The sequence below is a fragment of the Fundulus heteroclitus genome, chromosome 22 (genome assembly GCF_011125445.2).
Source record: "Fundulus heteroclitus isolate FHET01 chromosome 22, MU-UCD_Fhet_4.1, whole genome shotgun sequence".
In the NCBI taxonomy this organism is placed as follows: domain Eukaryota; kingdom Metazoa; phylum Chordata; class Actinopteri; order Cyprinodontiformes; family Fundulidae; genus Fundulus; species Fundulus heteroclitus.
This window is the reverse complement of record NC_046382.1, coordinates 21,132,215-21,151,809: the sequence shown is the minus strand read 5'-3', so window position 1 is coordinate 21,151,809 and position 19,595 is coordinate 21,132,215. Positions and strand designations below refer to the sequence as shown.

At 39.7% G+C, this 19,595-nt stretch overlaps 1 protein-coding gene across 1 annotated transcript in view; it reads right to left on the bottom strand.

The window, feature by feature from the left end:
- ptpn20 (protein tyrosine phosphatase non-receptor type 20) overlaps positions 1 to 19,241 on the bottom strand; it is a 44,797-nt gene extending 25,556 nt beyond the window's left edge. Inside the window, exons 1-22 of the mRNA XM_012880529.3 lie at positions 19,153 to 19,241; positions 16,391 to 16,538; positions 16,043 to 16,206; positions 12,584 to 12,649; positions 12,319 to 12,498; positions 12,074 to 12,146; positions 11,628 to 11,708; positions 11,387 to 11,462; positions 9,471 to 9,624; positions 9,189 to 9,260; positions 8,804 to 8,978; positions 8,484 to 8,619; positions 7,634 to 7,772; positions 7,385 to 7,537; positions 7,070 to 7,255; positions 5,404 to 5,566; positions 5,008 to 5,263; positions 4,834 to 4,913; positions 4,289 to 4,366; positions 4,069 to 4,176; positions 2,911 to 3,027; positions 2,615 to 2,823 (exon numbers count right to left, since the gene is read on the bottom strand). Of these exons, the coding sequence (XP_012735983.2) occupies positions 2,615 to 2,823; positions 2,911 to 3,027; positions 4,069 to 4,176; positions 4,289 to 4,366; positions 4,834 to 4,913; positions 5,008 to 5,263; positions 5,404 to 5,566; positions 7,070 to 7,255; positions 7,385 to 7,537; positions 7,634 to 7,772; positions 8,484 to 8,619; positions 8,804 to 8,978; positions 9,189 to 9,260; positions 9,471 to 9,624; positions 11,387 to 11,462; positions 11,628 to 11,708; positions 12,074 to 12,146; positions 12,319 to 12,498; positions 12,584 to 12,649; positions 16,043 to 16,206; positions 16,391 to 16,514 (2,790 nt within the window). The 5' untranslated portion in view covers positions 16,515 to 16,538; positions 19,153 to 19,241. The remainder of the gene's footprint in view (positions 1 to 2,614; positions 2,824 to 2,910; positions 3,028 to 4,068; positions 4,177 to 4,288; positions 4,367 to 4,833; positions 4,914 to 5,007; positions 5,264 to 5,403; positions 5,567 to 7,069; positions 7,256 to 7,384; positions 7,538 to 7,633; positions 7,773 to 8,483; positions 8,620 to 8,803; positions 8,979 to 9,188; positions 9,261 to 9,470; positions 9,625 to 11,386; positions 11,463 to 11,627; positions 11,709 to 12,073; positions 12,147 to 12,318; positions 12,499 to 12,583; positions 12,650 to 16,042; positions 16,207 to 16,390; positions 16,539 to 19,152) is intronic.
- Positions 19,242 to 19,595: the final 354 nt, after the last annotated feature.

The window sequence follows — 19,595 nt, the reverse complement described above, 5'->3', positions numbered from 1 at the left end:
AACCAGCATATAGCAGAAAAAATCCCTTTAATGATTAATTTATGAATCATTAAAGGGATTTGTAAATTATCTTTGGAACAGTGAGCAAAATGTGTTAATACATACAGTGCTTCAGCAAAAATACTCCTTGAACTTTCACGTGCTATCTTGAAATTGTTTGTAATAGATTAACACTAAGTAGTGTAAAAGCGTATAAAAAACCTCTTAAGTCTTTTATAGTCTCTGAACTTATCTACCACCCATCCTCCCATCAACATCTCCACAGAATGATGCTGCCACCACAGAGTTCCACTGGGGGACAGTTATTCTGGGTTGATTGCAGCATTCATTTTCTGCCAGGTGTGAAATTTCACAATTGGGACAAAAAATGTATTTTTATTTGTATGAGCTAACCAGAACACCTCCGGCCACATTAGGTTAAGGGCCGTGCAAAAGTATTCACCCCCCTTGGGAGATTTCCTGTTTTGTCGCATCACAACCTGAAATCAAAATGGATTGTTTGAGCATTCTCCCTTGGCTTTGAACATATTTCAACGTTTCCCTTGAAACCACTCAAGTGTTGCTTCAGCAGTTTGCTTCGGGTCATCGTCTTGCTGGAAGATCCCAGTTTCAAATCACAGGCAGACTGACAAGTTCTGCCCGACAACATCCCTATATTTAGCACCATCCATCTTTTCCTCGACTGGGACAAGTTTCTAATTTCCTGTTCCTGAAGAACGTTCCCGCAGGATGATGCTGCCACCACCATGTTTAACTGTGAGGCTGGTGTTGGCCACTCTCCCATTAAGCCCAGCTCTATGTAATGCAGGATTATTGTGGTCCTATGGACAGATCCTCTGCTGTGGAGCTCTGCAACTCCTTCTGGGTTATCTTTGGTTTCTATAGTGGGAGTAATTTTTCTTTGGATTTATTAGCAACAAAGGGATTGAATACAAACACCCCATGATTGTTTGTTCATATATTCTTCTATGAACAAACAGCAGCGGGCGATTACCCTTACAGCTTTTAAGATAAGATAAGATAAGATTAGCTTATCTTATCTTAAGCTTATCTTTTGCCAAGAAGCTGTTGTTCAGTCAGTTCGTCTTGGACTTGATGTTCCTGAAACGTTTGCCTTATTGAAGAGGGGCAAGCAGTGCATTTCCCGTGCAAAATATTTGTTACACTTCTAAGGCTGTGTTTAAAAAATCAGTTTTCCAATTCTTAGTCGATTCTCATATTAATTCCAAAAGATTGATTCTTATACCCAAACATAACTAAAGATCAATTAAAAAAACGCATTGTCCACTGTGAACTTAAATGTTTGTTTTCCGGCTCACACTCCACTCTGGGAGGTGAATTTTTAATGTAATAATTTTAATAATGCACCAGGTTAGTGTCCAAATAGCAGCTGTAGATACCTCTGGCGTCCTCTGCTTTCTACCCTGAACCTGTTTGGGTATTCACATTCAGGGAGAAGGTTTGGTCCTTAAACAAGTGCTCTGTTATGGTCAACATGAACTACCTTTACTTTAATAATTTGCTGTTCAATGTTATTATAATACCAGCATCAATATGTTGCATAACTTCACAGTTATGTAATTCAGGTAACAGCTAATTTATTTTTTTTAATACCAGCAATCCAATTTGAGATTGGATCGGATTGAAAATAATCAATTATAAATCTTGAGAATTGAAATCGTTACCCAGACATCCCCACTTCACAGTTATAGACTACACTTTAGTTTATCACATATAAGCTCATTAAAGTACATATAGGTTTTTCAGTATGTACCATTTATGCTATATAAGACAATATTTGAAGTATAATTAATCCGTTACACTTAGAGTAATTTGTCCTTAGCTTAAGTTCATATATAAAAATAACAAGTAAAAATGCCTTTATCATTGGCTGAAACTGTTTTAAGGTTAAATAAGAAGAGGAAAATTATTCCCTGTGGTGGTCAAAAACACACCTGTCAGCCAAAAAAAAAAAAAAAAAAAATCAAACCACCGCCAGAGTTGATAGGAATAATAAAGTAAACTTGACTGCATTGTTTTATAATTAAGAGCACCCCCCGCGACCCCATGAGGGAGAAGCGGTTTGGAAAATGGATGGATGGATGGATAGGAATGTATGTTTTCTTATTGTATTTATTTTATTTTATCATAAAACACCTTGAGATGATATTTGTTGTGAAGCTGAGTTTCATTCAATTCGTTACAATTCAGATCAAGTCAGCTTAGTTCAATGAATTTGAGTTTGGCTCAATTGAGTTCAAGTCATTTTAATCCATCTGTACTGTTCCAGATTCCAATTACCAAGTGTCATCTCCGGGTACTTTACAACCAGTACAATACACTTATATTGTATAATTCAGGAAAATTAAAGTCTGTTGATCGAGTAATTAGATCAGTGAAAAGTTATCTATTTAAAGAAGCCCATTTAAGTGTGTTGCATCACCAACTTTGCTGCAAACACTCCTCCTGATGAGGGATGTGTACTCGAGTATTCTTTCTGAAACCAGTGAATGACGCGGAGCTTCATCCAATTATTAAGAGCACCTAATCAGTTTACCATTAGGAACGGTCTGAGCTGTTAAACATCCTCCATGGAAACAAAGTCGGCTCCTACCTGAGCGTCGTGTATCCGAACGACAGGAATGTGGAGCTTTCTGTTATGCTTTGGAGTGGCCATGCTGGACAACATGATGGCCTCCTCCAGCTCCTCCACAGGAGGCCGAAACTCTGTGCCACTCAAGGTGGTCTGTGACCCAAAGCTCCTCTCCAATGACAAACCGAGAGTGCTTTGACTCAGGGAACCCGGCATGTCCTTCAGGGAGTCTGCGAGGAAAGCAGCTAGGAGAGATTACACACCCCAACCCTACACAGACAGAGATTACAGAGAAGACGCAGCAGAGTAACTCTTACGTTTAGGCTGAGAAACAATGAGCTCAACTTCGTCGGGGCTGTTCTGCAGGATGGCAGCGGCGTCGCTGAACGTCACTCCTTCTAAACTAGTCTTGTTAAGAGAAATGAGACGTCCACCTAGAAAATGAGCAAGAGTTGTGATGATTACCCCATTGCAACGCTAAAACATACAGTGCTTCAAAAAGGGTTTGTTCCCTTATAGATTTCTTCAGTTTTTGCTTATTTTTTTGTCACAATAGATATCAGACAAAGAAAACCTAAGTAAAAACAAAATACAGTTTTCCAATTAGGATTTCCAGTAAAATAACAGCCAATCTAGCTCTTTTTTAAAATCATGAATTATGTCTGATTAATCACAAACACAAGACACGCCCACACCTGATTACCACCAGACCTGTAAATTCAAGAAATCTCCTGCAAAGAACCTGTCTAACAATATGACGTAGTCTTAAAAATCATGTCCCGATCTATATAAATTCAATAAAGTGCATCAACATGTCATCCAGCAGATCACAAAGGAACCCAGACAAAGTCTCATCATCATCATGATAATTTTTACTGTAACTGCAAAATGCATTCCAAGTGGCAGCCTATGGGAGTCAAACCAAGAACCTCGCAGCCTCTTGCAGCCTCTCCCGGACACAAGCGCCCTGTTCTCTAACCAGTAGGCCACCACTCCCCTTAAGACTGGAGCCAAACCTGATTGAGCTGCTCTGGGATGGCATTGAAAAGGCATTTAATGCTGGAAAACCATCCAACGCTGCTGCAATAAAACAATTCTGCAAAGAACATTGGGCCAAAGTTTCAAAAAGTTTGCATGTATAAAAAAACTCTTTGTCAGTAATCTTGCTTGATGGGAGTTGCTGCTGCCAAATGAAGCGCAACCAGCTACCAGGTTCAGGGAACTATTACTTTTTAAACAGGGCCAGGTTGGTTTGGATAGTTTTTTTTTTCTCTTACTAAAGAACATCAGAATTTGAAAGCTGCTTTTTTATTTGCTCATGTTGTCTGATATTAAAATCAGTTTGATCATCCAACACATTATAGTGGGACAAAAAAAAGGGGAAAATTCTCTGTAAAAGGGGAAAGTATTTATTTAAAGGCAGAGTATGAATATAGATAGTAAAAGAGATGTTTCCAGGTCTCATTTCTCCTCACCAGGTTTGATTCGTCCATCTTTGTCTGCAGGGCCATCAGGCACAATGGAAGCAATGAAAATGCCGAGGTCAAGTTTCCCTGTGTTGTCCTCTCCTACTATCACAAAGCCTGGAACATGTGTACAGAGGATGAGAAGTCACATAGGACCTGCATAGCAAAACTAGGCAATAAGGGGCCCTAGTTTTTGTTTTTAACAATTAAGAGTTCCATAAAACCTCACCAAAACCCAGTTTGGGATCTTTCTTCAGCGTCACACAAACGATCTCTCTCTCAGGCGGGGTCCGTGTCGGTGTATCAACTATTAGGAAAAATATAACATGTTTACATGTGTGTAATTACACATGCGCTTACTGTAAATTGGTTTCGCTGCTTTTGATACCAGTCCAGATGGAGTCCAAAAAAGAGAGCATTTAATAAAAAAAAAAGATTTAAAACAAAAAGTTTATCCAGTCTCCTTCATTGGAAATAGATGCTTTTAATCTGAATTCTGGATTCTTCTTATTTTGTGACATTTGTCTTTCTGATATCTGGGTTGGGACCGTGCAATGTTCACACGACTAAAGGGATTATTATTATTATTACGGCATAGTCAAAGCCATTCAATATAACTAGCAAAAAACAAACAAACAGTGGGTTGTTGCAATTATCTCCAAAATACAGAAAAGGAGAAACTAAAAAGGCAAACTCAATGGTGGCCGTGTTCTATGTACCTCGGTTATCAAATCTGTGCAACAGCACGCATAAAAGAAGGTTTATTGTGATCACCTCTCAGAGAAGATGAGGCAGAAGAGTCCTGCTTCTGTAGTGAGACATTTGACATCCTTCTGGGAACAGTCCCTGGAGAGCTACAACATAGGCGTGTGTTTAAATCCCAACAAGACCCTTATGATTGAAAACACAACTCTCATCATCATCATCATCATCATCCTCAGTGATTACTTCCAACAGGGTCGCTCTTTCACATCCCTGGCGTCTGCCGTTCCGGACAGCCCCTTGTTCAGCTCCCTGCTCATCTCCCTCCTCATTTCTCTCTGCTGGCGGAGTCGAGCTTCCAGCTTGGCAGTAAGATCGTCACAGGACTTGGAGATGGAGTCGGCCTGGCCAGATGTCAACCCTACATGGTTCAACATGCCCTCTGAGCAAGATATCCGCTTCAGGCTCATGTTACGAGCCCGGTAGGCAGATATGTTTTCATCTGGAGAACAAGAGAAGAATTGTTTTTATTTTTGTCTTTGTCGTGATATTTCAGACGTGTTTTTTTTTTTTTTTTTTGCCTGCAGAAACAGTGGAAAAATCCGGTAATGTTTTGTGCAAAATTACTGCAGCTGGTCCCACCAGGTATCATGGTGTGGTTGAGCTGTCGAGATGTCATCTCGCTGTGAAACTTGTGCTGTGCCGAGCAGAGGTTCAGGAGGTACTGTGCGATTTTAGAGGTTTCTGTTACAAAGATGTGCTTTTTTCCGCTGGGCCCGCCGCACTCTATAATCAGCTTACGACGCTGAAAGACAAGCAAAGGTTTATGTGTGATTATGAAATTTTATTGTACGTTTTTTTTTTTTTTTCCATAACACTGAGATGCACATTAAACAGTAACCAAACCATGGCATAACTGTTCAGTGCATTGAAAAATATTCATACCTTGATAGCCCAACACAAAGTATAATGCAGAATCGTTAAGTAGAAATCAGAGACATGTGACACGCGCATTTATTTCGCTCCCTTTATTCTGATGTGACTAAATAAAATTCAATGCAACCATCCAAAAATGGGAACAGAGAAGCTGAATAGCAACTAGAGGCCCTTAGTAACTCTGAAGAAGCTGCAGAGATCCACAGCTCAGGTGGGAGAATATGTCGACAGGAGAACTGAGTCATGTGCTTCATCTAGTATGAGGGCGTAGGGAGAATAATATACTGTTGAAAGAAGACTACTGGTTAGAAGCCACTCTTCATCCGATCGGACTGAGCTTGAGATGTCTTGCAAAGTCCAGACCTGAGAGTCTGGATGGGAAGGTAGAATAAATACAGGCCGATTCTAGAGCAGACGTTCATCTTATAGCAGGACAACAGCTTTAAACATACAGGCAGAGCTACGGGGTTTGGTTTAGATCAATGTTTGTCAAAGTGCAGGCCGCCAGGGGGCGCTAGCGGGGCTCAGAAAACTGGAGGGAATGTAAGAAAAATGTGCAAAAAAAAAAAAAAATAGAATCTTTTTTTTAATCATTATCGTAAAATATAATTGAATTATTTAAATCATTATTATAAATTAAAACTGGTGTTAATAGATCACATTGAGCCTGTTTGCTCTGCTGCTGTGCTACAGACAGCGTGGGCCGGCTGAAGTTATGTATGCAGACGTTAAGACTGGCTAATTTAACATGGGCCTAAATTTAAAATTATTTTTATTATAAATTTGAGATTCTGCGGTTCATAAACACCGCAGTTCATAAACCCTTTTTATCAAACCTGACTGAGCTTGAGCTGTGTTGCAAAGAACAATGGTTAAAAACAACTGTAGTCGTGTGAAGCTGGTGGGTAAATACTGAAAACAGCTGTAATTGAAGTGAAAGGCAGTTCTACAAAAATATTCACAAATAACAGCTAAAAACAAGTACAGGCTGCAGAGTTTTGGATCGTATTTCTTTAATCAAATTGAAATCAATTTGAGAACTATTATTGTAGTTTGACTGGAAAATTAAGTAATACTTTGTGTTGGACTATTTCATATATTCCCTATAAGTTTGTGGCTGTAATGTAACAAAATAAGAAAAGGTTTAAGGATATGAATTCTTTAGCACTATCAGCACTTGACAACAGCAACAACAGAGTAATTAATTTCCACGCTGTCCTTAAAAAAACCCCAGTATGTTCACTAAGTCCATGGCACAACTTTAATATACGTAAGTGATGAAGATTAACTCTAAAGCTAACAAGCTGTGTTGCAACATTTGCTGAAAACAGTTTGGAACAAAATCTGACATAAATGTCTCTTTGGTTTTTACCCCAGTGGATATGGAGTCTGTTTCCCTCCACAAGAAGCGCCTGGTGACAGTTCGCAGGTGGTTCTTCGTCTCGTAAACGATGATTCCTTTGGCGCACACTCCCAGGACTAACTCCCCTATCACCGGCCTTTTCTCTCTTCCCACGCGGTGGAACATAACTCCGTACTCCGGCAACTGTTGGACAATCTGAGGTGGGCAGAAATGAATCATTCTAAAGTCAAAAACAACAACAACCTTACACTATCTTTTTTTTTTCAAATTAGCACGTTATGAGTGAAGGAGTAGTGCGGGAGCTGGTGTGTAAATACTGTTGACCTTCAGGTACTCTGTCTCTGCCTCCTCAGGCAACAAATTGGCATGACTCGCATGTAGCCTGGGCAACTCCTCTCTGATAATGGGAACGGCGAGCTTCTCCAGCATCCTCTTGGATACATAATGTTCAGGCTGATAATAGTCTTTACCATACAACTGGACACACACAAAACACACTATTGGTCACACTCTGACACACAAAGGTGGCATTCAAAGCTAAAACGTTGACATTTCTCTGCGCGTCCTCCGTACCTCCGGCATATAATCACCAAACTCGGCCTGCAGAGCAAGGGCAGCCAGAAACAAGCCCGTCTCCTCGTTACAGTAGAGCCTGTCTTCCAGGATATCTTTTCGCTGCTGTAAGTAATACTGGTGACGAGTCAGTCTGTGCCTAGGAGGTGAAGGAAGAATTATCATTAAAACGCTATTTAACTAATTAAATTACAGTCTACAGAATGTGCGTTTAAAGGCCTGACTTTAAAGTTTCAATGAACGGTAAAAAGATTTAATGTGCACATGTTGGGAAGGTCTTTGCTTGGCTCACGTGGATTCTAAGAGGAAATGTGACATTATTGGATCCCTGTTTCAAAAAGTCTTTGAAATATAAGAGGGAGAGTGTAACCAGGCTATTGGGTGAGTTTTTGCAGATAAAATATCTGAATTGCCGTAAAATAACCAAACAAACAAATAAAAACAGTTTCTCCAGGGGAACTCTTTGGTTTTTGTTTGTCATCTGCATGTTGGATCTTATTGCGTGAAAGTCTGTTTCGTGCTTTGCCTCTTGAGGGTTTTCTGGTACTTTTACAGACAGATTCATCCAGGAGGAGTGAATGCTGCAAGTCAGCGACTCAACGCAATCTGTGGGCTTTCCCTAGAAAAGATTTACCAGTCTGTTTGTATGATTTTACGGACCTGACTTTGTAAAGTGCGTCGGGAAGACGTGTTGCGAACCGGCGGTGTATACATAAAATGAGTAGAATTGAATCTGTGATGATCATTCTTCTCAGAGACATAACATCATGGAAGTTATACCACTACAAAACCAAAACAAGCATCAATTCAAAACAAAAATAATGCATTTGAAAAAAGAAGGTTTGCTTACAGAATGAAGGCGATATCGTCAACAAAAAACTTGACTCGAAGAAACACCAAAAAGGAAGACATCTGGCCTTTTTTCCAGCTGTCGGGTGCAACTTTGGAGATTTTTGTCTCGTGATCCAAAAAGAAATATTCATCATCTGCAAAATACAGAAAAATATAACCCTCATTAAAGTCTCTCTATGTCTGTCTGTATTACCACCCATCATTCTAGCTGTTAAGGCATCATTTCTCAATTAGCATCGTATTAATGACATTAATGAAATTTCTGATTTGGTGACTGTGATACAGACAGATTAGGTCCCATACGACATGTCCTCTTACCATCTAGGAAGGAAAGACCAAAGTAAAAGTGCTCCACCAAGTTTGCGTGAGCCACCACCATGTCAAACACATCTCTTGCCCTGGATTTAATGTCACAGCGAACAACCACGTACTGTCCGTTAGGCAGCACTACAGACACTTCTCGCTGAGAGGAGCTTGAATGGCCCTTTTTGGACTGTGGTGTGCAAACACAGAGATATGCATGCACATAGAGAAAACAACAACAACAGACACACTCAGAAGGTTGTACCAGACATGCACTTATGCATGTAGACAGTTCAACGTGCGAGAACAACAACAACTTAAAAAGTGTGGCAGAACAGACAAATACACCGATCAGGGGCAGATAGAGAAATAGGAAAGAGACTTGAAAGTGATAAATTACCACGATAGATCCTGGAAGCTCAAGAAGAACTTGCTGTTCATCTGGCATTCTTATAAACTCTGGACCCAGTGCCTGAAATGTATGGCATTTAATGTCAAAATAGCTTACAGAGTACCATAATGAACCTATATCGTTTTCTCCCCCAAACCGTCTCTTATTCTGAATTCAATTTTAACCAGTATTACCACTTTTAGGTTTAAAAAGAAACATATTAACTTGCATCACTCGCTCCTACAGCACATTTTCAGTCCATTCATCACAATGAAAAGCTCCAGTTCTTACCTTAGCTTTCCTCTGGCTCAGGCTGAGTGAGGACTCGCTGAAGGTAATGGAAGGACTGTGAGATCTGCCTGATGCCTTTGGAGAGAAATCGTGGTGGGGGCTCCTACCAATCCAGCTGCAGTTGCTGTCCCTGCGCTGCACCCTTCGAGGGAGCCTGATGGGACAGAGGCAGGGAGGGAAGGAAGGACAGAATGAGCAATGGTCATGTGGACAAGCCGGAAAGTCAAACCACAGCAAAGAGTCATGCCCCTCCAAAGTCGGTACAGGTGATGAGATAGACAAAATGAGAAAGGGGAAATTTTACTTCCACTCATCGTCATCCTTTACATGACTATTTCATTCATTTCTGTCTTTTAAAGTTACGTTTAAACACCATTTCTCTGTGGTGGCCTGATTTTACAACAATAATTTTACAACAATAATATTTATATATATATATATATATATATATATATATATATATATATATATATATATATATATATAATATTTTTTTTTTGGGGGGGGGGGGTTCTTAAAGGAGCTTAGAGTGAGTTCCATTACTTTTTGCACACCTCTGCCCCCTCTGGCAACAAGTTGAAATGACACCAGTGTTGTGTACGTGGAAGGGAGAAGGGTAAAAGCATCTGCCACTGCAACTGCACAGGTCTTCTGTTTAGAGGAATGTCGTAATGTCTTCTGATGTGAGGGAATTATAAATATTGAAGTTAGTCGATACAAAGTAGGCAGGTGAACAAGAGTGCGGCGCGCGTCACACCCTCATGCATGACTGGAGGATGCGGTCTGAATCACTCTGTGATGAACTGACAGAGTGATTTTGCCTTTAGAGGTAACTGCAGTAAATAGAGGAAAACTTATTTTACACGTTGGGCAATTGTAAGGGAATGTATGGGAACAAAAATAAATAATACTTGACTTCAAAACTTGCTCTATGCACCTTTGACAGCATTGGTAGACCTCTGTTAAAGTCGTTAGTTTCCTTGAGCACTGTCAACTAGTTTTAAATATGGTATGAAATTCTTCAGAATCTTCATATTAGCTCATTTCATCCATTAAGAAAAATCAGCATTGATGTGTTTGGGATTATCGTCTTGTTGAAAAACTCAGTTATGTCCGAGTATCAACCAACTGATCTATACTTGTCGCCCCAAGATGAAGGAAATTGGTCATGATGTTCAAAAACCACTCAGGAAGAACCGAGGCATAAGTAAACTGGGAAGTGGAGGCACCACGGTCACAACCCACTGGGAAGCCAGTTTAACATCAACATGGACTGATAGCTCCTAAGAAGAGTACACAAGAACACTGCCAGCTATCAAGCATGGTGGCAGCAGAGTTGTGCTGAGAGGCTGTTTTTTGTTTACATTCATTAAAACGTAGACACATTTATGTAGTTCAGCACAACAGTTGTCCTGAACACATAATAAAACTTGTTTTGCAATGGATAAATCAGGCTCACAATCATCTTTCAGAAAGCTCCGGCCTCAACCTTGTTAGAAATGTATTGGTCATAAAAGCAGGTCAGTGTTTGGAAAACAGCCAGTTTATATGAAATCTGCTAATTGTGCCGTGAGGAATGAATCAGCTAGAATTGCCCCAGAAGCTTGTTGGTTTCCTACAAAAACCATCTAGCCCAATATTCCTTGGGATGGATTTAATTGAGATTAAATGTATAACGTTGACCCTGTTAGAATTCTGAAAATTTCCCAACAAATTCAAACTTCAATGAAACCATTAAAAGCCCCAAAGAGATATAACATTCATGCTAGGATGAGAGTATCAAAACTTCTGACCCAAACAGTATCTAGGTATGTATGGACAGATCACACACAGACAGTGAAAATCAAAACTCCTTTCCTCCTTTGTCACAGAGGTCACAGAACCAGTGCAGATGTGCTGATGCATTTAATACATGCCTGTCTAAAGAAGACTGGTACAACAGTGTGGGGGAACTTCTTGGTCTTTGTCTCCAAGGTCTTTGAGATAAACTCCCTACACCGGAAAAACAAAAGACATTACATCTATTGCATATATTTTACCCTTACGCCATTTAAAAAACAACAGCAACAGTAATTTTCCAAGGGAAACAAGTGCAAATGATAAAAAAAACAACAATAGATAAAAGCATTTTGGGCACCTTCTGCGTTGTGTGCTTACCTGACTTTGAGTCAGAGTCCGTTGAGTACCTCCTCCCTTCAGCACTTCCTTCACTGAAGTCTGATAATGGCCCTCTCTTTCCTGCCAGGCAGGCAGGAGATGAAAGATGACAGCAACATTTCAATTCTGTCAGTCTCCAAGCTCGTCTAAGACATTTATATGTTTGAAAGCAACTGGAGGATGATGGAGGTTTATTCTGGAGCATCCTGCACTCTCTGTATCTGATTATTGGCTCCCACTGAAGCTAATCCCGGGCTTGCTTCAGGTTAAGATCTTAATCCTATTTACCACTGTGCTATCTTGAGTCAAAATGTAACTTTGAGGTAATTTCCTGGATATTACACATACGTGAAGTTAACTTTTATGTGGGTAAAGCCCAGTTAAATAGGCTGCACCATTTTAAACGTATAAAGGACAGATTATTTATCAGAGCCTGAAAAACTCACTGTGAAGTCTCTCTCTGATCATCTGGCTCCTGCCGCTCAGAGGAATGTTGCTGTCTGGCAGAGAACCATCCATCTTTTAAAAAAGAGAGGGAAAAGCTGCTATTTAAAACCGTTTTAAAACTTTTGGTGTCTCTGCAGAGACAACATGCCTTTTGATTTTTGACACATACTGTATAACATTGGCTGTAGAGGAGCTGTAAAGCCAGAAAGGAAGAACATACGGTCCTCAGATAGCTACGACTCACTGATTCGTGAAAAACCTCCTCCACGAGCTGTCGGACGACTTTGGTGGGTGGCAGCAGGTTGGAGGCCTTGTGCTGGGATTCGCAGGCCTCCAGAATGGAGGTGAGGTTTACCCTGCGATGGGCCAGGTCCTCACACATGCTGAGGAGGATGCTGTTTAGATGGTCACTCAACTGGACTGGCTGAAAAAGATATTAAAAAATAAACAAAAAAAACGGCTAAGCCTGTGTACTTTGATACCAAGAAAAGAGTTTTAGAGACTCTGACCTGGTTTTGAGGTAGCTGAAAATCAACCGACCAGTAGAGAGTCATTCCCAGGGAATATACCAGCATCTGCGTGGCAAAATGGATTTGTTAAAGAAATAAAGCATGTTTCTAGAACTAAAACAAATATGATGTTAAACCGTGTTACATATCTGCCCTGTGTAGCGAAGCCTTCCTTTCTTGGATTTGATCTGCGTTTCTCTAGGTAACGTAAAAATGTCCTCGCAGATCCGCAGCTCTAAGAGCCTAGGAGCTCCAAAATACAAGCATTTAGCATGGCTGTCTTTTTCCGAAAGTCAGCTAAGTCCTGCTGAGGTTTGTCAGAAAAAGAGCCTGAAAAGGTTTAATCAAAGTCGGTGATAATAATTTACTAATTTAGAAATTGGGAAAAAAAAACAACTTTGAATTATTGAAGGAATTAGATTGCACATTACTTAATGCTTGGAATGGTTAACTGCGAAAGTTACTTTCTAGTGCACACCTGCCGTTTTCTTTTTTCCACAGTTGGCTTCAGTTTAGCAAGTTATGTGGGGGGCGGGGGGGGGAGAGAGGCTTCCCTTGTCATGTTCATAATTAATGTTCTATTGAGGTTAGGGTTATAATTTAAATGCAGAGGTCAATTTCATTGGAATGTGCAAAGTTGCAATGACAAATAAAGATGATGATAGTGATTATTATTATTATTATTATTAGAAGTAGTAGTAGTAGTTGTAGTAATAGTATTATGTACAAGGAATGTTTTCTATGCAACCTTTTACTTGATGAATAGTGGTCATAAGCCTTTCTAGCTTCTGACCCATAAACTACCAGTGAAAGAGACTTCTGTCCCCGCTGGTTTGGCTGAATGTACAAGCATCACTAGTAATAGAGGAATAATGGCAGCATAAACAGGATCAACTACCAATATTTTGCTCTGTAAGAGACATTACATTTTTTGAAACAATCTTAAAATAACATAAATGTACTTTTTCAGAATAGTACTTTTGCGGGGGAACCCCTAATAGCCTCGCAGGATCATACATTTTGTCAAAGGAAACTGTGGCCAAAGACTTTTAAAACATAAGGCGTATATGGCCCTGCTGGGTTGTAATGGGGCTGTTTGTGCACCTGAATGCCTGGAAACACCATGTAACAAAAAGGTTCTGATAAGATAATTAATCTCATTTCAATGATTTAGAAATCCCACAACCGTTAAATATTGATTGCGGATTTTGTCGACCCTGAATGTGAATGCTTTGTTTTAGGCTATGAAGTGACAGGAGGCTTGGGATTACAGGATCTCAATGGAAAACAACACCAGTCATCACCGTTATTGAAACCAACCTCACACTTTGACATGTTTCTCTGATGCCACAAGGGAAATAGTTTTGCTGTATTATTTCCGTTTAGTACATAGTTTTTTTTTGGCCTTTGGTCCCATATATTTATCTGCTATCTGTTCCTTTGCCATTTTTCATATATATTTGAGGGAACAGATTTCCTATGTGCAATAGTTGTTGTCTTTAAGGTATATTTTGTACCTTTTCCTCCACATGCTGGATTTTCATCTTTCTCTGTCCAGTCATATTGTATCCCAGATAATTACCATATACTGTATTAAAAAAGACACATGACCACCCTCCCTATTTTTGGACATTAAAGCAGACATTTTCCTGTTTTAGGTTGGACTGGTTTACCAAAATAATTTCTGCACTCTGAATAAAAAAGACAGAGATTTATTTTTATTACTCAAATTCAAAAGTTTACATACATTGACATTGAGATTATTGAGCCTTTAAACAATTTGGAAAACCCCTGATGACGGTGTCATGGCTTTGCAAGCTTCTGATAGCTCTGAAATGTTGTTAATATTGTATATTTATTTTTTATTTTGCTGAGACTCCTCTTATTAGTGATTGAAGATGTAGTACGATGCAGTTGATCCTTGTATCCAAGGCAAATTTCTCCCAAGGGAGACTGAAAAAGATTATTTGATTTTAAATCACAAACAGAAGAGGATTGTCCATCTGTCACAGCAGTCAGGACGTAGATGGGTGCTGTTTCCCAGAGATAAAAGTGTTTTGGTGTGAAATGTGTGCATCAACCCCAGAGGAAAGGCAAAAGACCTTGAGAAGATGCTGGCTGAAGTTGGTTAGTATCACCATTCTTAAAAACAGAGGAAGACCCCTTTATAAAAAATAACAACATTAAAAGCCAGATGGCAGTTTTTAAATATTCTAAGGAAGAAAGACCATCAGAATTTAAAACAAAACAAAGTTTTAAGTTTTGGGTCAAAATGATCAAAATTTAATCGGTAAAAATAGCCTGAGAACACCATGCCAACTGTGAGGTACGAGGGTGGCAGCATCATGTTTAGGGGGTTGATGTTCTACAGGAAGGACCGGTGCACATCACAAATATATGGCATCATGAGGAAAGATTTTTTTTGTGGAATTACTAAAGCAGCATCTCAAGAGATCAGCCATGTGAGAAAAGCTTGGGTTTAAAACACCAGTGAATGCTTTAGAGTGGCCATCACAAAGCCCAGATTTCAGTACAACAGAAAAGTTGTGAGCAGAGCTTAAAAAAGTTTGTGTGAACAGCAATGTGGCCTAAAAAAAACATGGTTCAATTACACCACTTCTGTCAGGAGGTATGGGACAAACATGTCAACAAACTGCTGCTGCTGCAGCAAAAAAAAAAAAACAAAAAAAAAAAAAACCTACAGATTAGAAGGAAATGTGTGTAAACTTCTGAACTTAACGAAAGTTAAAAACCTTTTCCAAAAATATCTAGCAAACTATTATGGTAGTTAGGAAATAGACATAATTTTGCAAACTGTAAATGACCTAAAACACAAAAAAATATATTTAACTTGGAAAAAAGAAGAGAAATTGTCTTTTTTGTAGTGTTTGTTAATGTTGCACTTCAACTATACTTTGGCACATATTTAAAAGTCCTTTTGGTTTTTAATGTGAATTATGGATACGATGATGTATTGAAATTGTTAAAAAGTAAATTTGTGTCGAATTTAGCTAAGTAAGTTAACATTAAATACCCTAAAAGACCATTTTAAAACGGATACACCTTATTTGAGCCACTAGAGGGCGTATTTACTCCTTACTTGACCTTCAGTTTCTCACTGATGGAGATTTTGCATTCACAGGAAAACCACATCTGCTTATGAGAGCCCTGACTTGGTAATCAATTCAGGCAGCTGTATGATGAAAATGTTGTGATATATATATATATATATATATATATATATATATATATATATATATATATATATATATATATATATATATATATATATATATATATATATATATATATATATATATATATATATATATATATATGTGTGTGTGTGTGTATATAAAAACACGCAAAGAAAAAAGAAAACTGCTACATGGCTCCAGCTGCACGCCATTCATCTAACACATGAGGTCCTGAGACAGCGATTAGGACCCAAGCACTGACCCTATCAGTGGCAGGTTTGGTTGAGCCGGCACGGTCCTGCAGCATCTCCGGAGCAGCGAACGCGGAGACCTCATCTGATAGGCCGCAGTTCTTAAAAGCCAAGGTGCCAGTGGCTGACAACAGCAAAGAGGAGGGGCTGATGATGCTGCACATATTGTTGTGACCTGAAAAACCCAAGAAGTCCGGATAAAAAAAAAACACACATTACGCCCAAAGATGTCACTGTCGTTCCACAACAAAGCCACTTTGAGTCGAGCTCACATCAAAATATTCATGCACAAACGACAAGAAATAGGGTTTCCGCCACAGCAGTGGAGCTCCCTGTGTGAGCCGACAGAAACGCTTTACCCTTATAAGAGACATCCATTAAGCACTCTGCAGCGCCCAGCAGCAGGGACCAGATCTCCTCCTCCAGCAGAGGTCCCCCCCGAGCCTCCAGCACCTCAGCTAATGTAACAAATGTGCTGCTCATTCTGCCAACATTTCACATTCACGCCTGGAAACACAGGGAGCACAAAGAAAACACAAAGCACAAAATAAAAAGCTTTTAACTCATCACTCATTTGATATTCTTGCAACAAATATGTATGAAAAAAACATTCTTTTTGTTACAATTTTAAGTGTGAAAATTATTAAATATGAAAATATAGAAAGCCCAAAATTGGAAAAGCACTGCAATGAGTATTAGGTTTTCAGCAAAATAGATTGAGATTCTGTTGCTAAACACGCATATGCTGGATCTTCCGTGGATGCTAGTAGTTTAATTAAATTATCCCGATCAATTACTGTGGTTTCTCTTTTCAGGTGGCATCTGTGGTGAAAAAAGAAGATTATCCAAGCACTGTTAAGAGCTGTTAACAATCACTCATCGAGGGTTTATTAAGATATTTTAGATGCAAGATGAAAGCAACAGGGTTGGAACATTTCTTTTTTACTCAAGGATTCGATTAGTACAGAAGTATTTCCAAGACAGACTGTGAAATCTAGCTTCTCAGCAAGTTACTTTGACAGCTGACTTCTCTTTATCTCTCCTTTGAAGCTGCAAAACCCAGTTCTTCAGAGAAGCTCATTTCACACAGAGTTCACAAGCATACTATAGTAAATAAATCACATAAAACACAAGTTCAACACAATCATGAGACTTTACCAAACAACAAAACCTTTGCTCCACCAGATCTATATATATTTTTTTTCCTTACATTTATTGTAACTTAGTTTATCCAGGTCTGTCATCGCAGTAAAACAGAAAGCCTGCTCCTAATGTAACAAAGCAACCCAATTACTTTAGACCTCGATTAATCCCTCTCTTTAAACTCAACTTGTCCTTGGCTGCTAGGATTAAATGTGTGGCAAAATAAAACAGACCCACTTATCACCGGTCACCGTGTAATGCTAGGAGTCGCAATGTGAGCATTTTATCCAAGGGAACTCTTAATCTGTACCGCTCCATAGGCAATAATTACTATAACCTTTACCAAAATCTCTTCTTAGTGACACCTAGGACAGCCAGCGGTGTACTTGCACTGCAACTTCACCACCATGGATCTACACCAGGTCATTGCAGCCCTGAGTAGTGAAAGAAGAAGCAAAGAGTTTTGCGGGTGTTCCCACACAGCCATGAGTGAAACTTCAGTGGCTGTGCTCCTTCTAAGCGTTGAGTACCTAACTCTTACGAAGGAATGCAACAAGCACCAAAGCAGAAAATTACTTAGAACTTTTGCTAGATTTCCACGTGGCCTGTTGTATTTTACAATACATGCTTGCAGAACGCGTCTTTACATTTAATTGTTTACCCCCTCATGGAGCTGCATAATATAAATCGAGTTAATGTTGTCTTTTTGTATGTTTGGCCAGCGGGTTGGACTTCCGCCACACTTGATCCCCTTCACCTTATACTGTGGTGATGGAAAAAAAAAGGGAAGAGCAGGGGAAATGTAGCCTAGCCACAATCAAAGTTATCGTTGCACTATTCAAAAATGACACTGCAATCGTATGTTTTCCTGATACCAACCAACTAATATATCAGCTGGCATTATAAGCTGAATTTGACAGCATTGTATTATAACTAGGAACAAAGCTAAACATACTTCATTGAATTGGAGTCTGTCTTTAAGACTGGTTTGCATTAGGTAGATCTGATCACAGCATAAGCATAGAGTGAGCAGAGATGCAGAAATGAGGCTTCCAATGTCAGCTTCTGTCATCCTATACCGAGCGTTTGATTGCGATTTTGACCAGTTTCAGTTTCTTTTTCAAAGAAGCATAATATAAGAGAGAGAGAAAATATGCTTCAGGTTCTTTGATCAGATGTAATAGCTCTGAATCAACGGATTACAAGATTGTCTCCATTTATGCATCAAAACACATCCCTGAACTTTTCTTGATTTCTGTTTAACTCAAAAAAGTTTGTTAAAGCTCATGCTGCCAGTTTGTCTGTTTGATTATAGACTGAAAATAATGAAAGTTCCTTATTTTCAAGCTGAATTTGAGCAAATTATTTTCCTCCTCTCTGTGTTCTCTCAAACGCTGCCTTTTATGTCTTTGTTTGTGCATGTCTTGTTCCTCAAACCTGGATCATATAATCAGAGCTTGGAGAGATTCCCTTCAAGTCAAATATACCTGGTGTCTGAAAGACAATATCGGTGGCAACTGTATCCAAGGCCGGTGTTATAAGCTGTTTACCGCTGCTTGTCCAGTCATTGCTCTAAACCTCTGTCAGTCTAACTCATCTACTGCATTAAGGGGTCTACATCTGATAACTGAGATATGAAAAGCTACCGTGGATCCAAACCAGGTGTACTAAAGTGTATTTGGAGTTAGGCCAACGTGGCTCCATGGGGTTGGTATCCTATAGTAAAACCTCATGTTACAAGTTAATGATGGATTTCACATGATCAATCTGTAGACTGATGTTTCTCCCCCTTTATCTTCGCTCTGATAAGCACTAACATAAAGGCTTTGCTGTGCAGTGTCAACGCTGGGGTGGGTGTATCACTCTATCCCAAATCTCTATTAACCCACAGGAAAACAACAACAAAACTATAAACACAGCAACTGCAGCTGTGCAGAAAGAAAGAGAGATCACCGAAACAGCAGGGAAGGTAATTTACCTGGCAGCATATGTAACCAGTTTCCTGATCCCGTGCAGATTATTTCTCCTCAGCGCTCCCGGCAGAGATCCACAGCGATCTCTGCGACCATCGCAATGCCGCTGCTGTGATGTCCTCCCAGCGAAAGGCTGCTGGCTCCTGGCAGGCGATTCATCAATGACATTAAGCATACACACGGTCCCCGGAACGCTTCGCTCCCTACATTCCCGAGCACAAATCAAACTTTCTCCCTCTCTCTCTTCCTCTCTCTCTCCTCACAGCAATTGCCTCTATTCTTAGCCTCTCTGCTTTTAAACACTTGATTGGATTAACGCGGCGGTTTGACAGCGACAGGTCAGAGCCACCAATAAGCGGGTGGCATGAGATCAGCTACACCGATTTAACCAAATCCGACTGACGCCCAAAGGTGCGGTGGATCCCCCCGCGGAGGCAGACGCGCCGCT